General features: G+C 39.3%; 1 protein-coding gene across 3 annotated transcripts in view; it reads right to left on the bottom strand.

Moving 5' to 3' along the window:
• Positions 1-16637, bottom strand: part of htr2cl1 (5-hydroxytryptamine (serotonin) receptor 2C, G protein-coupled-like 1) — a 175004-nt gene that overhangs the window by 6628 nt on the left and 151739 nt on the right. For all 3 annotated transcript variants that reach the window (XM_046064794.1, XM_046064795.1, XM_046064796.1), the window contains 4 exons: positions 14621-14821; positions 4068-4231; positions 3796-3925; positions 1822-2057 (listed from right to left, as the gene is read on the bottom strand). In XM_046064794.1, coding sequence (XP_045920750.1) covers positions 1822-2057; positions 3796-3925; positions 4068-4231; positions 14621-14821 — 731 coding nt within the window. The remainder of the gene's footprint in view (positions 1-1821; positions 2058-3795; positions 3926-4067; positions 4232-14620; positions 14822-16637) is intronic.

Below are 16637 nucleotides of genomic sequence, written 5' to 3'. Positions count from 1 at the left end.
GACCCAAATTCATCAAGTGACTAGAAACACAAATGTTAAGCTAATGTTGCTCCTGTCTGCTTGATGTGTTAATAGGCAACTGTTTACATGCTTACATGCTAACCATATCAAGTCATTTGAGAAATATAGCCATGGTTAAAATCTTTTATTTCAGCCACAGATCTGGAAAACTTGTCCGTGCTTATATCCAAGCCTTGACTATTGTAACTCACTACACACCATCCAGTCTGTTTCTTGGATTAATAAAGCATTTTAATAAAGATTTTGCTCATCTTTGCACCTCCTCTAAGAAAGTCTGAGTAAAGTTTGAAATGTTTTGATACCAATACTATGACATAGTCTTGTAGTCAAAACCACCCAAACTGAGACCTAGTCATTACCAAGACCAGAGTTTAACGAGACTGAGACAAGACCAAGACTTTAAGGGGTGAGACCACGTCAAGACAAAGACAGATGGAGGGCGAGACCAAGTCAAGACCAAGGCCAGTGCCCAACACTACATGACACACAACAAAATGTGGAACATGATCATAGGCACTTCTCAAATTGACCTCATTCTCATAAAAACACCCACATAAGAGCTGAAATCAACTTAACAATCTTTATTCAACACCCCTTTTCCATGTTTGTGCAAGCATTAGGTATGTCTGTTTGACTCTGTTTGTTTGTTTGCTAATTTAAATTAGGAGTGAGTCACATTATGGGCTGCATTTGAAGCAGTAAGGTTAACATCCAATCAAAGTTAGGATGTCAACAAATAAATCGAACAACGGACAGGCAATTTATTGATATTCCCACAGTTGTGGTCTTGACTGATCTTGAAATAAAATCCCGAATCTTCTATTTTCGAGACCGAGACCGAGACAAGACTGAGTAGAAATGTGGTCGATTCCGAGATGAGATGAAACCTTCAAAAAGCGGTCTTGAGACAAACACCGATCTTGAGTACTACAACACTACTATAACACAGATGATACCGATACCAAAACGATTTTCAGTACCTTTACATAAATATCTTTTTGTACAAAACCTTTTTTTCATTTAAACACAGATGCCAAACTTAACATTTGAAAAGTAGTGTTTCCCTGCCCTCTCTGGTTTAAACTGTATTGTGCTCAACCCAATGGGTGTGGTTGAGTGTGGTCAGCAGTGTGCTTTATTGCACCCTCACAATGTACTGACCACACCACTCACTGCAACAAGGTGAGATGTTAAACCACCGTCGTCTTATATGCATGTGTTCACTCGCACAGACTTGACTCGGTTAAAAACTTGGTAGCCTATGACGTTACAAGTCGCGGTGAATATTTTACAAGCAGGAACCAGGTAAAGCAGCACTGAACACACAGGGTGCAGATGTTGGTTTCGGTTGTTTGATAGGCTGTGTCATTACAGCCAACAAGCGGCTCACCTGCTGCCGTGATAACAAGCCGGTGTGTTTACCTGAGGTGTACGCGTCTTGTGTGTCTGAGTGTGTGGAGAAGAGAATTCCGAGGAAGATGCAAAGCATATTTAAAATTTATAATAATAATGTTTGTGGTGATTAAAACCTGCTTTCACATGACAGTATAATGTGAAAAATTTTGATTTATTTTATTGCGAGTGGGGCGGGGTTTTATAATCATAATGCCTGCTCAACGTCGTGATGTTTGTCAGCCATTGCCGATGGACGATGGTATCGTCTATCGGCCCAAGCCTAGTTGGCAGCAATAGTTACCTCTCAGCGTATTTATTTGTTCATCTCCCAGCTGTTACATTATGTATCTGGGTGCCCTGAAACAAGTGCACCTGAATAACACTCACCCCACTCTATATTCTCACCTTGGAGGCCCGCCTCTCATTTTTTATGGCCTGCATCATCCCCCGTCGGCCATGGCAACCCGATGTGTCGCTCCGCGTTTGCCCCGCAGCTGGCGAGCTGAGCTGAGACGCCACCTCAGAGCTGGGAATGATACTTATGCTGTCTGGCGTCTTGACGCTGAGCAGTATGCTGGGCTCTGCTCCTTTCAGACAGCTCAAGGTGTTTCGTCTGCTCTGAGGAGGCGGGGGCTTTAACTCTGCGGGAGGGGCAAAAGGAACATCAAGGATCTTTATAAGCAAAAAAGGTTTAAGGTTAAAGAAATGCAACTCCACAGTAAAAAAAACACGCACACATTTGCTTTTGTCAAAAATTTGTCAGCTGTAAGGCGGAACACTGAAGGATGGGATTTGTCTGTTATCACCATGACTCCTTCCAACTTAGTTAACAAGAAAACTGCTGCAGATTTAACCCCGGGCAACAACCAGTGAAATCATTCAGTATATTTTTGTATATTAACAAGGCTGCTGACATTTTGTAAGAGGCCATATGAAAAGGTTAAACATGATGGGAATGTTTGATTCACACTTTTTGCTGTTTCGAATGCCAGAGGATAAGGTGGAAAACAGGTAAAGCCACATCAAGCAATTTCATCTTCACTGGAAAAGCTAGGGCTCGACTTGCATTCAGGAACCAGCCGTCTACGTGCTGCCCAAGCTGATCGGACAGATAACTAAGCACCACAACAATAATATACTGCTGGTGGATTAGGTGATATATTTTCTGCTTTTAGTTATGTAATAGGGGTATTAAATATGCCTCGGATGGTTACATACATGGTGTTGTGCTAAAAGGCTAAAGCTAAATATCCCATTCAAAGTGTCAGTAGGTCTATGTAAAATACATGGAAAAAACAGAAGCATTTTTCTTGTGTTATGGTGTAGAGTTACAGTAGTCCTATTATGAATATGACAGGGAAAAATGTAACATCAGACGGTTATTTTGTTCTGACGTAACCCTGTGCTGTTTGGCTGCTTAAGGTAGCTCACATACTGGTTCATACTTTCAAACTGTGTGTTTTCACTTTTAACGATACAAGAGAAAATGCTTCTGGATGAGAACTAACCAATGTTTCTGGCAAATGTAATGGGATCTTGGTAATGTTGGCATGTGGTTGTTGGAGTGTAAACTTACCCAAATCTAAAAAAGAGCAGAACTTCTAACATTAGCCTGCTTGTTTGTAGCATTCAGGACTGGTTTCCACATGGGGGAAGTATGCTACTTCTGAACAGGTTTTTAAAAAAAAAAATCTTTACTTAACCTAACCCCACAAACTAATATAACCTAGTTAGCCTTACAGTGAAGAAATGCTCTTCCAAGGGTATTGTAGGGTAGTAAGCTAGTTAGCTGGATATGCTAACGGTTGAAGCTTACATTAGAGCAGATGAAATCACTGTAATCCGTTCCTTTAATTTTGGCACAGGAAGTTCAATATGTGGAGAAATTCAAAGCTCGTAGCCTGAAGGTTGCTAAGCTATGATTAGGAGAAGGCACAATGTTTTAGCTAAATTAGCACCTTATATTGCCTTTTGCATTTACATTCTTTTATTCAGTCTTTTTATTCAAGTGTTATAGTCTTCATTTCATACCAAAACCAAATGTGACCTGGACCCAGAAAAATAACAACACAGCAGGATTTACTCAACTAAAGAGTCGCAAACACAAACAGCAAAGCAATCAGTCTGTTTTGTGCTCTTGTGAAGTGACTAAAATCTCCAGAAAGGGAAAACAAGATAAAATACCAACATAAGGCACATCAGAAGGGTTATAAAAACTACCATCAACAGTTGTTTTCACCCTTAATTTCACAATAATAAAATATGGGCATTGCCGATGGTTTATGGTTCACATATTTCCTATTAATTCATTGATTACATGTACTTGTATGGGTGTAAATAAACCAGATCTCAGCTGCTAAAAGCCTGATCGGTTTGTACCTTGTGAGTCTGAAGGGGCAAGTGTGATCTGAGGAAGTTGCAATGTATTTGTCATTGCTGGTGTGTGCAAAGGCTGCTTGGAGGAAGTCTTTGCCTCGTACAGGAAGACAGTGGCCTGCCTCTGGAGCACCTGCATGGAGAGGGAGTACAGAGAATGAAGAGAAAGAAGAAGAAGAAGAAGAAGAAGTAGGGAGGATTGTGAGTGCAGAAAAGAAAAAGAAAAGTAAAGCGAGGACGTACAGTGTTTGGAAGGCACACACAGACACCACTACCTGTATGGTGAGGCAGTATGTCACCACCATGATGACCAGCGGGATGAAGAAGGCCACGAAGGAGCCAATGAGCACGAAGCGTTCCTCGTTGAGGACACAGCTGTCGTTGACGAAGACCTTGTCCTTGTTGTGGAGGCCTATAACTGGGATAGGCATCGACACACCTAAAGAGAGAGTAAAAGGAATCCATGTCTTTCATTTTTATTATTATTAAATATCCAGATATATATGGAGTAAAACATATCAGTAATGGCATTACAACAATGAGGTAACAATATGGTAATCAGCTAAAAATGATCAGATTATATCAAGGTAATAGTTTCTCCAAATTAAAGGTGTTTGGTGTTATATCCAGTGATTTAATAACCATGAATCATGGAAGAAAAACCCACCTGTTTTCTACTTAATTTTACGGTTAAATTACTTACTATAACTATACGCAGTAGTCATGTAAGTGTAATAGTCTGTGAATAATGGCTGGAAAATGGTAAATCATTTCCTAATGACCAACCCCAAACACATTTGGTGGTTTTTAAACATCACGTGACTTCATTATCCACCAATCTTTTTTATTATCATGAGAGTAATTTAGCAGTGGAATAACACACGTTAGACAGGAAATGAGAGCTACACCTGCCATGAATCGAAATGCTATTAGAGTTAGAGTCTATATATATATATATATATATATATATATATATATATATATAGAGCCCATCAGTGTGTAATGGATGTTCATAATGTTATAATAGTTGCTTTGGTGCTGTTAGAGGATTGACTGATAAGACTGAGGTGAGAGCAAGCCTTTTGAGGCTGAACTGATGATAATAACACTGACTAATGTGCCGCTTCTGATTTCAAAGAGCTTTTCTGTTGAAAGTGTTTCGCTGACCTGGCCTCTGTTTCAGAACGGCAGACACCGAGGAGAAAAGCGACTCTGGGTTTTCATAGCTCTCAAACGCCTGGCAACGAGACATCTCGGCCCTCTGTGAGCTGTGTCATGCGCACAGTGTGGGCTGGTATAATTAATTTAAGTGTAAGATACATCATTCTGCCTTGCACAGCTGGTGACCAGGCAGACATAAAAACGCAATTTGGAGCAGTGGCAGTTCCCTTAATGTGGCCGTTGCAATGGACTGCACACACCCTGCCTGGGAAGATGTATTTGTTTGCATTCATTGTAAACATTTTACCTCTATGAATGCCTAAATGGTTCTGACAAATGAGACTGTCTGGTGATTTGGGTTGAGTCATGACTCAAACAGCGCATAGAGGAGACTTTAAAAGTGCTGGTTCGCCCCAAATTGCAAAAAGAAGTAGCATCAACTCATGCAGAAAATTCAGGTTTTAGTGAACTGGGTTTAGAGAATGTGGCGCCAGCAGTGAGGAATTACACTGAAAGAACTCTGCAGTCATATCTCTTTCCATAAGTTGTGTCCCAGTACATCTGAATGATGAACAGATCTCATTGTCAACAGTTTTCACTGGGACTCTTTCTTTGGTAGTAGTTTGTTAACATTGTGAACACCACAAACTTGCATTCACTGCAAATGTTCTGGAGCAAAGGCAGAATTCACAAAAACAACTTGCATGGCTGGATGCCACTGGTGGTAAGTGAGAAAATATATTTAGGTGGATAACCCTGCAAGGTGCATGATGGGTAACATCTGGCTACTTTGTTGGCTACTTTAGGCAGCCACACACAGGTTTGTACTTAAACTAAGAATGCAGCAGATTTCACTTAGGGGATAACAGTTATCTACTGAAGCCACAGCTAAGCGCTTACGCTGCAAACCCGCCGAGTTGCATGACGGACACAATGATGTGGTAAGTAGACACACTCGCTCTGTGGCAGATCGCAGCGTGTCTCGCGTGAGGGGCCGTGCTGCTGGAGGAAGATTACTGCACCAGCAGAGGAAGATCTGCAAAACCATCAGGGTATGAGCAGCTCTACAAAAAAGTGCGCCACACACCGCTGTGAACCCAAGAGCAGACACCAGCAAATGCAGTGTGAGGCATCAACTACTGTGTTGGGGAATAGAGGAAATGACTTTCCGTGCTCGTGCTTCGTTGCTGGTAGAAAAGTAATAGAGGGAAACTTGGAAATAGAAAAGAAATATGATAGGCAAAATAAACAGTTAGAGACATCATGATTGAAACATATAATGTGCCACAAAAAAAAGCTGTAATCGCTCCAAAATCGAATGCATATCCATCAGTGCTTTCTCTGGTTGAGACAGCCAGCTTAATATTAATAATCAAAACACACTTAATAGATGTTTATAGAAGATTCTGCATCCAAGCTGTGATGTATGTGTGTGTGAATGTGAAGGAGGGATCACTTTACATGTAGATTAGCTTTCAAATTGTGAGATAAGAAGTTAATGAGAGTAAAAACCAGTAGTTAAATATAATAAACCAGTTTTTAAATATCTTTTTCACAGCATGCAGAAACTGTGTATAAGAAAGCCCAGCAGCGTTTACACCTGCTGAGGACACTTAGAGATTTTAGTGTGAGCAAGTCACTCATTGAATCCATACTCACTTTTAATATTACAGCCTGGTATAATGCCCTTACTGTTAAGCATAAAATCAAACTTGCACGAATAATAAATCAAGCTAGTAAGGTAACAGGCTCCCCTCAAACTCCCTTAACAGAACTCGGTCAGTATTGAGGAAAGCCACTACAATCACACAGGATCCCACCCACCCACTTAACCAATCCTTCCAGTTAATGTCTATCAGGTCGACGCTACAGAGTCCTACTTGCAAGGAAAAACATATATAAAAAATCCTTAATTCCCACAGCCATTACTATATTGAACAATCACATATAGAACATATCACATTTTGGTATTCTGCACGTCTGTACAAATAATGTGGCTAAGTTGTCTTCAGTGTATCTATATTTTATATATGTTTTTTATGTCTTTTGAGCCTGTCTTGTCAAAGACAAATTTCTGTCACTTGTGACAGACAATAAAGTTTTTCTTATCTTATCTTCTTATCTTAGAGGTTGTTTACTTTGAGGTGGAAACTGTTCATTTCCAAGGAAGCTGGCTGTTTTGAACTGTTAGAAATGACATTTATTGCAAGAATCAACCCAGATGTCAGGAATAAACACACACAAACGCTCAAATATACAATAATGCATTCTTATCTGTTTCTATGATTGTCAAGTGACCCAAGCTGACCTCCATTTGTGTCTTCAGAATCCCTGAATTTATGTGTGTGGGTGCAGTTCCTATTATGTCAACTAAATATCTCGTACATTTAATTTTTTTCAGAAGGGGTCACGTCCCATTTTATCCTCCTCCACAGGACTCTCTTGAGGTTTTTCAGCAATGAGCTGTCTTGGTAGCTAATCCGTGGCCATGATAAGCCTGTTGTCGCAGAGCCTTTGTGTGAAAGAGACAAAGAAGCATGTGTGGTAGAGTATTCTTATAACATAATGTAGGAAACCTGTTTGAAGATTATATGACCAGTTTGATTAGTGAGAAAGATTTTTTTTTTCTTCACTGATTTAAGGTTTTCCTTATTTTACTGCATTTTCTGAATCAGTTGTTTTTATTTATGCTGTACTTTTTTTTGATTTGCTTTTATACTATTGCTTGTTGTTTTACTTTTGTTTAATTGTTATCTTATGAGATACAATATCATCTGATGCAAATGCAATGCATACAATAAGTATATACATACAAGATAAGCTACTTCAAAGCTAAATTCCAATTCAATTTAGAGATAGGAACAACAAAATCAGAGACTATACAATTTTTATAATATTATAATTGTAATATAATATAGTACAAAATGTTATTTAATGTCCTGTTATATAAGCTGCAGTCGTGCTGAACCTACAAGTCCAGATGTAAACAACCCATTGGGTGAAGTCAAACAGAGTGCGTTATTAATGGCTTCAAGGGTTGGATGCTTTCTTGCTAATCCTTCAGCATTGATCGCTGTAAGCCCTCTCAGACCTCAATCACAGCAGGATGTAACGGTGCAAAACCTTCAGAGGGGTCAAGGAAATGCCAAGAGGAAAAAAGGGGATTTCTTAGAATTCAAAAGCAGCCGGTTGTGAAGGACTGCAGAAGAAGAGGGGATGATTTGGAGATGTTAGCCGACTTGATCTGTTAGTACTGCTTTGAGAATTAATCTTTCACAGCACAACAGTTTTGTAGAAAAAAGTACTTTACTTTGTTTTGTTTTAAGACTATATATTTTCACAGTGACATGTATCAAATGCTAGACTCTGTTCTTGCTTTCCACTGTACATGTGATCTTGAGAGGAGATAGTTGCTTTAAATGTATATTACAGAGGAGGGGAGGTAAGAAAAGGGGGATTGTTTTTCTGAGTGGAGGGTCGTCTGACTATTTTGGGTCTTTTTATTTTTTTACTTGCTTTTGCATGATAAACAAAATTAAAAAATAGTCACTTTATTTGATCTTCATGAACACTTCATTAGTGAAAACAGTAATTCTACCAGTTAGAACATGGGAGTTGCTGGTCTAACTGCTGCCTCGGTCGGTTGGTTTGTTTGTGTTATTGTGTGACTTTTGTGTTTTAAAGGGTTAAAAACACCAAAGTCACACAATAACACAAACTATCTAATCAAGGCAGCGATAGATCAGAGAGGTAAAATTACAGTTTTTATCAATGGAGTCTGGTGGCTTTGATGAGAGCGGTATAGGGACTGTTTCTGGTTAAACAAAAGGACCTTACTCTTATTTTTTTTTTTTTTTAAAAAAGGTCCGTCTCTGTAGGAATCATTTTCATAATAATATTTTCAGACACTCGTCACACCTGTCAGTGGCAAAAACAAGTACTTTAGTGGACATACTTTGACGTGGTGCAGTTGCCCACACATTGCTGCTGCCAACATGGGAAAATAGGGTCCATGCTCAAAATACCAAAGTTACCCTTTAGGGAGAATTTGTTGCAAGGTTATGGTCAACATAAAATATTAATACTGCTGCAGAGGGTCTAATATATAAGTTTTAACCTCCCTTCCCACTCCAATCATTTTCATACTGTCCCTTGGCTGCTCAAACGCAAGCGCTTTGAAAGTTTCACTTATTTTTCAGCACTTATTTGTCAGGAAATGTATCCAATGCCTGGCACCTCTAACTTACTTGTCTTCCAATTCACATTATATGTATTTTTATTAAAGCTATGTTAATGTTGTACAGCGGCCACTGTGGCCATGTAACAATTATGAGAAAATGATAAAACATTTATGTCAGTTACAGAAAGTTTGCTAACATTGGCTAACATTAGCCAACATAAGCATCTGGTCAGACCAGACCAAATAAGTCTTTTGCAGCCAAACACCTTTGTCTACTGAATAGAACAAGAGTGGGTTTTAATCCTTCATTTAATTTCACTGTTATTTACTTACTAAGAGAACGTTTGTGTTATTCTTTCAATGTTCTTGAGCTAATAAAGATGTCTGCAGGGCATGATGATATGCTTCAGATTGGAGAGAGTAATTGTAAGTTTTAAAATGCAAACCACAAAGAGAGCAAATAATTACACCCATCTGCTGTTTTCCTAGTTCAGACGAGCCAGGTGAATCTGATGGGAAACAATGATCCACCTCATTGGCTTCGTACCCTGAAAACCACTGATGTCATGAAGTGGAGGTGTGAATACATTTGTGAAAAAATTTTGATTATTTCCAGCAGCGACTCCACTGAGCCATTGCCTGAGTAAACAGGGTGGCGCTTGCTGACTGTTCTCTGCGGGCCTTGCTGTCAGCTTTAGCCCTAGATGGGCCTGCCAGTAGTTAATTCAGCCACTGACAAGTAGAACTATACCACTAATTATACAAAGGAAGATATCTGACGTGGACTTGCCTTACTTGAGATTTGACTCTGATCAAGATTTGCTTTAGTATTTTTCGTCCTTGATCAGAGAAGCACCTGATTCAACTGCACATTTTTAAAAGAAACACGAACATCCCCTTAAAACTTGACTTGCCCCCAAAGACTCCTCTGACAAGTACAATATATGGTAATTCGTGCATGACTACCGCTCTACATTTCAAATTTGTCACAAAAGAGGAAACTGTTGCATCTAGATTGGTACTTCAGTTTAGCTGAGAGAAGATGCATCAGTTCTAAGTGGTCTGAAGAGGAAATGGGAGGGAAGCAACACTCAACAAGACACTGAAAAGGTAAAAAGAGGCAGAAAATCTCTTCCTGGTACATCTTCGGTTGGATGTTTTCTTGCTAATCCTTTAGCATTGATTGCTGTAAGCCCTCTCAGACTTCGGTCATGGCAGAATGTTGTGGTGAAGAACCACTTGAGGGGTTAAGGAAACGCCTACAGGAAAGCAGGGATTTCTAATGATTTTAAGACAGCCGGTAGCGAACAAGTACAAAGAAAGTGAAGCAAGTAAATTAAGACTCTACCTGCTATATTGAGGTATCAATCCATTCCATGCTGCTTACAAGAAGTAATCCGTCACAGCAAAAGAACTTCACAACAAATCCACTTCAGAGGAAAATATCTAACTGTTGGTGAGTCCAGCTTTCTGACGATGGTTCACTCATTGTTTAAGGGTGGATGTTTCAGCAAACCCCACAAAAGTGTACCTACACATTTGTGTTATAATTAGTTTTTTGTGGAAAGGTTGTGGAGTAGCTTGGCGTAGTGCGGTAATAGCTTAACACCAAGTTTTGCAATTATTTGAAAAGCAAAAAAGTCAAAATAGCTAAAGGTAATGGACATTTGCTCAAACGTGCAGCTATTGTGTTTTGTTCAAAGATGGGGGGGAAAATGAAATTGCAATGGCCTTTGTAATTCTAACAGACCATTCGAAGTAGTATCAGTAAAGCTATGCTTATACAAAAAAATGCAGGAGGACACCAGTGATCAAAGCTACATGCTGATGAGATAATCTCGACCCCAAAACATCGGAGAAGCAGTGTGTGGGCCATCCCATCTACTGAAGGGGTACGATGAAGGCATTCCTGAACCCATTTGATAGAGCTGTGGGAGTAATTGTGTCAGTAAAGGTTGGCAGCTCAATGATTTGAATGATCAGATTTCTGATCCACTATTTTCTCAGTCTTGGATGTAAAACTACATACTAGTCACCCGCAGTTTGTAATATTAATTTCCGTACCACACTGTTTTTGCGGTTAGCATCCAAGAAATCAATACATATACTTTATCATTTTGAACTAACTGGAGGTCACTCAGCGGTCCAAGATCTTGCTTTCTCACCAAAATAAAATAATTTGTTTTAATGTTTTGCAGGTGTGAGCAGCTCCTCTATTTCCACTGTGAAACAAAAAGGTCAATTAGCAGTTTTTTTAGTATGAAAACTGACTTTTTGTGTTTGTCAAGCATCTCAACCCAAGAGGTCAGCTGGCTAATTTGATATATAGCTTAATTTAAATTAAGTTTAATATGGGATATGACTGGACTTTTGGCAATGTTTCTCTCAACCAACATAAATTATACTGGACTTTTGTTTCCTTGATTAAAGAAGCAGTTATTTTAATTCAAAGTCAGTCACTTTTTAATGGCCTAAAGAGTTGTTCCAATAATTATACTATACGTATATCCAATCCCTTGCCCAACATGTACCTTTTCAACAGAGAAATGTAAGAGTTGCTGTTACTATCAGCAACAATCTAAATATTTCCCTAATGTAACTCTTACGTCAGCGAGTTAGCTTGCATTAAATCCCACATACGAATTAAGATTAAATTCATAACGTAATTATAGCATCCGCATTTCTTCTGGAAGAACATTTGGATTGCGATAACAATCTCCCAAAGGGGGTTTATGTACTACTGTAATGACGAGCTGCACTTACTGTACAGAGGACATTAGTATAATGATAGGGCTAATCGGACAGTCAGAATGTGTGTGTGCGTGTGCAAGTGCGTTTATGTGTATGGTTGTACGTGTTAAGAAATGGAAGCCCTCCTGGGTCTTAAAGGGCAGGAAACAACATCAATAGAAGTCGGAGGTCATGCAGGCAGAGGGAGGGCTGAGAGAAAAGTTTTAAAAGTCATCACATCCCTCAGCACTTTCCTCAGAGGGGGGGCACTACTCTCTCCTCACAACCCCCCAAGGTTGTCCAACAGAAAACCAAAACGAGCAGGAAAACACGGAGACACGACGAGTGAGGCTGATGACACAAGAAACACACACTGCAACTCAGGGTGACAACATACAATGATCCGACAAGGACAAGACAGAAACACCAGGTATATATACACAGGGACTAACGAGCAGGGCGGGAGCAACACAGGTGAAAGACATGAGGCTAACGAGGCACAGGCAGGGAGAAAAGGGAGCAGGGGAAAACAGAGACAGACATGCAGAGGGATCATTGGGGTAACAGACATGACAAGGGTTACTGAACACTAGACGACAGACAAGACAGAGACGGACATGAGTGAACCCCAAAACACAACAGACTATATAACTGATACTGGACACAGGACAGAACCCAAAACACTAAGACATAAACCGAGACACAGAACGAGGAGCTAAGACACAGAATACAGAGCAGACCAAATCACAATAATACAAACAAGGACCAGAAATGAATACCAAAACGTGAACTAAGGACATGGAACTAAACTCAGACTTCCAAACAAGACACACAGACAGGATCATGACAGAAACTCTTTTGCCAAAAACATTTTTCAACATTTCTATTATTTGAGGATGAATCTTGTTATATTTCTGTAATAGATTAACATAAATTCATTCTCTCCAGTTCTTTATTGCGCCTTAAAAATAACTTTAATTCTTCCTATGGAAGCTTCAAGAAGAAAAACTTAAATAAACAAAATATTAACAAAAACTCAGTATGTCATAAGACTGATATTTTTTACATGCACCTAAAGAGCTGCAGGGATCTTCCCCAGCATTTTTATTTCCTAAAAGATTCAAATAAAATGTAAAGCCACGTTTGCGCTTGTTTGAGACTTCTTATTCAACATAATAAATCTTGTTCTCCTGTCTGATTCACAGCATGTGCAAGGGTTTCCATAGATAATATCACAAGACATGATATGCATTTATTTGCATTATCATTGTCTTTGTAGCTCATAAAGATGAATGTGAAAAGTGCTGCGATCACGTCTCAGGATTTAGAAAAGTTTGTAATGCAAATCAGTTCCAGCTGTAACAATAAGCTCCAATAAGCAGTTGCTGTGAGCGTCAACAAACTGATGATGTTCCCAGTGTTTCAGTAAGTCAGTTGGTGCGCTGGAAGGACCTTTGGAGACACTGCCAGGGGATACCAAAAAGTCATTAAATTTTTTAACAGTCATCAATCTGGCAACTCTCTGTGTGGGCCTATAGGGGATGGACAAATTAACAGAAACACAAAATCCAATACAACACCACATATCCAGCTTCTGAAATAACCTTTACACTGAATAACCAGGTCTGAGTGTATTTTAACCACATCTTTTATGTATAGAGTTATAAATGGATCATGATATGGTAACTTTCCAAAAAATATTAAAGCGTCGGTTCAGCCAAATTACAAAGGGAGTGTCCACTCCTCCAATACAATGAATGGAGTTATTTTAAAAATTCAATGGTATGGTATGAAAGTATGTCTTTCCAAAACAATGTCCCGATCATCAATCAATACTTACAGTAGAAACAGATATATTCAAACACTGGGGAAAGAAACACTATCTGCATGGCTAAATACCAAATGAGGTAAAAGACAAAATATGTCTTTTTGTGATTTGGGTGAACTGACCCTTCAACAAGAGATCCACAGAGGATGCCATCTCCACTCAGCCCACACACACCTTGAGAAAAACAACACCTGCATTAGAATTAAACTGATTGGCAAACTTAGCACTACTTAAGGTCTTAAGTACCACACTCCACTTTATATTGGACTTCCTTACAAACCAGACTCCAAACAGTTCGGATTGGTGGATGCACCCAGGGCTGTGTGCTCAGCCCCCTCCTGTTCACGCTGTACACCCATGACTGCATCCCCAGACACGGAGAGGTGCCTACGCAGAACCCAAAGGATGCTAAAGGACAGTACCCACCCAGCCACAGCCTGTTCACCCTGCTGCCGTCATGCAAGAGAAACAAAAGAATCTGCTGTCGTACCACCAGACTCCACAGAAGCTTCTTCCCCCAGGCTGCGAGACTCTTAGATTAATCCTCAGCCCTGCACAATATGTAAAATAGTTATATTTCTGTGACTTGTTATTTATCCACCCATTTAGTGTATATAATTTTTGAATATAATGTTGTTTTTGTGGGTAGCGTTAAGTAAACTACAAGCTTCATTTCATTAAACCACCCTGTGTTGTAAAATGATAAACAAAGCTACCTTGAATCTTAAGTAGCTATATATCGTGTCTCACATTGACTTCAAATCTGGTGTTTGTCTCTTTAAATCAGTTGAGCTCAGCTGTCCTGATGTATTGCCAACACCTAAAGAGAAGAGACACCATTATGCTTTGCCTCTGTCTCTGTGTGTAGAAGCATGCATGCAATGAGCCAAATCTTTTATACATTAAACTGTAAAATATGCGTATCTGACCTATAGATATGGTCCAAACAGCGGCGATCTTCATCATAGCTTTGGTTCTGGAGTTGAATCGGCTGTGCTCTATGGGGTTGCGGATGGCAACGTATCGGTCCAGAGAGATGGCACACAGGTGCATGATGGAGGCGGTGGAGAACAACACGTCCAGGTAGATCCAGATCGGACACAGAGCGCTGGGGAGAGGCCAGGTGTAGTCTGGTGCACAGAGAAATAGAAGAGGTGATGGGGGAGAAAGAATGGTGGAGGTTGGAAAAAAAGGGGATGTTATATTGTTCATAATATGTGATAAAAGCTATATTATAAACCAGAGTCCTGTAAAACATGTTAGAGAGTAAAAGCATACTTAAGGTGCGGTGGTGGAAGAAGTATCCAGATCTTTTACTATACATTATGCAGTAAAATGGTCTCTACTATTATTTTCAATTTTTCTTACTACTGCTGCATTAATGTGTTTGTTGCATTTTACTGCTGTAGATGTTTAAGGTTGAGCTAACTCCTTTATATCCTGTTGGGTAGTTTAATCTACTGCAATGCATCATGGTCTATAAGATCACCTGCGAGAACGATTCAAATTCAAACTAACCAAATTTAGAGAATTTTTTTTTCTTTCTGGACAGTGAATGAAAAAAGTAATTAGTAACTAAAGCTGCACAACAAAAGTAGTAAAAAGTACAATATCTGCCTCTGAGATGTGGAGTAAAAGTATAAAGTTGCCTACAATGGAAATACTTAAGTAAAGTACTGGTACCTCGAATGTGTGGGGTCTTATTGTAAAACCTTGCTATTTTATTCATTTCAGTAATTACTATGCAGTTCCTTATCTACTGCTGTTGTTGATGATACACAGTTGTTTTTTGAAAGCTGTGATGTAAATATGTTCAATCTGTTCTGAGGGCCCGGCTCAGTAAATGTCATCAGGGTCTGCGGAGTTTGAAGGCTTAAGATGCAGCATGCAGAGGTTGACTAAACTTTAATTAATTAGAGTACATCAAAGCACAGAGCACTAAATTTCCCAGTTCCCAAGAGGAATCAGGTTATGTGATGGTCTGATTACATCATTTACATGCTTTACATGTATTACTCTGATTATTATGATTCAGATGTGTAGACAATTCTATAGTTGGAGAGTAGAGATTAAGACTGGATAATTAGTTTACATATGTTGCCAGCAGGGGAGCTGAAGCTGTGTTTTAGTCTGGTTTAGATTCTGTTTAAGAAAGAAATTGCTATTATATGTTTCTGCAAAGGGCCACTAAATTGTGGATTTACACAGTGCACACAGATGTATGAAAAATAAAAGAATAAAGCTTTCCTGTGCCTGAGGGTTTGTGTGAAGGTTTGATGCATCCTGCTGATTCTTGGATAAGAAAGACGATAAACTAATGAAAAGGATTAAAGGGAACTAATGAATAGCAATGTTGATCAAGACTGATTTGACAGATTCATTTCCATTCTACTACACCCACACTGGGGAAACGGAAGTCATTAAATTAAGTGTTAAGTGTTTTTCAAAAAGACTTTAATTATAAAATTTTAGGGCAACATTACTGCCAGCATGTTAGCATTGCCATTGTGAGCCTGTTAGCTTGTTGACTTTAGCATTAGAAAAATAAATGATTTATTTATGTGACCCAGTTTTAAAAGAGTTAGTAAAGAGAAGCTTTATGTTTTTATTTCAATGTTACTTACACTGTATTATACAAGCTGTGACAGTACAAGATTATCCAATGTACAGTGAAAGATAACAACCCACGCCCACAAAACCCCAGAGTCAATGTCTATGAAGATTCTCAGTCATCCAGGTCAAAGTTATCCAACGAAGGTTAAAATGAAGGGCAACTGGACTTGGTTGAAGATACTGGAAGACGTTTCGTCCCTCATCCAAAGGACTTCTTCAGTTCTGACTGACTGGCAGGGAAACTCAGCTATTTAACCTCAGTGGGGTCGTTGGCCCGGGTCATCGATACCGCTGGTTCGTTAGTGTTCCTGGTTGTTGAACAGTCGTTACAGT

The sequence above is a fragment of the Micropterus dolomieu genome, linkage group LG12, assembly GCF_021292245.1.
Source record: "Micropterus dolomieu isolate WLL.071019.BEF.003 ecotype Adirondacks linkage group LG12, ASM2129224v1, whole genome shotgun sequence".
Lineage (NCBI taxonomy): Eukaryota > Metazoa > Chordata > Actinopteri > Centrarchiformes > Centrarchidae > Micropterus > Micropterus dolomieu.
This window is presented reverse-complemented; position numbering and strand designations above follow the sequence as displayed.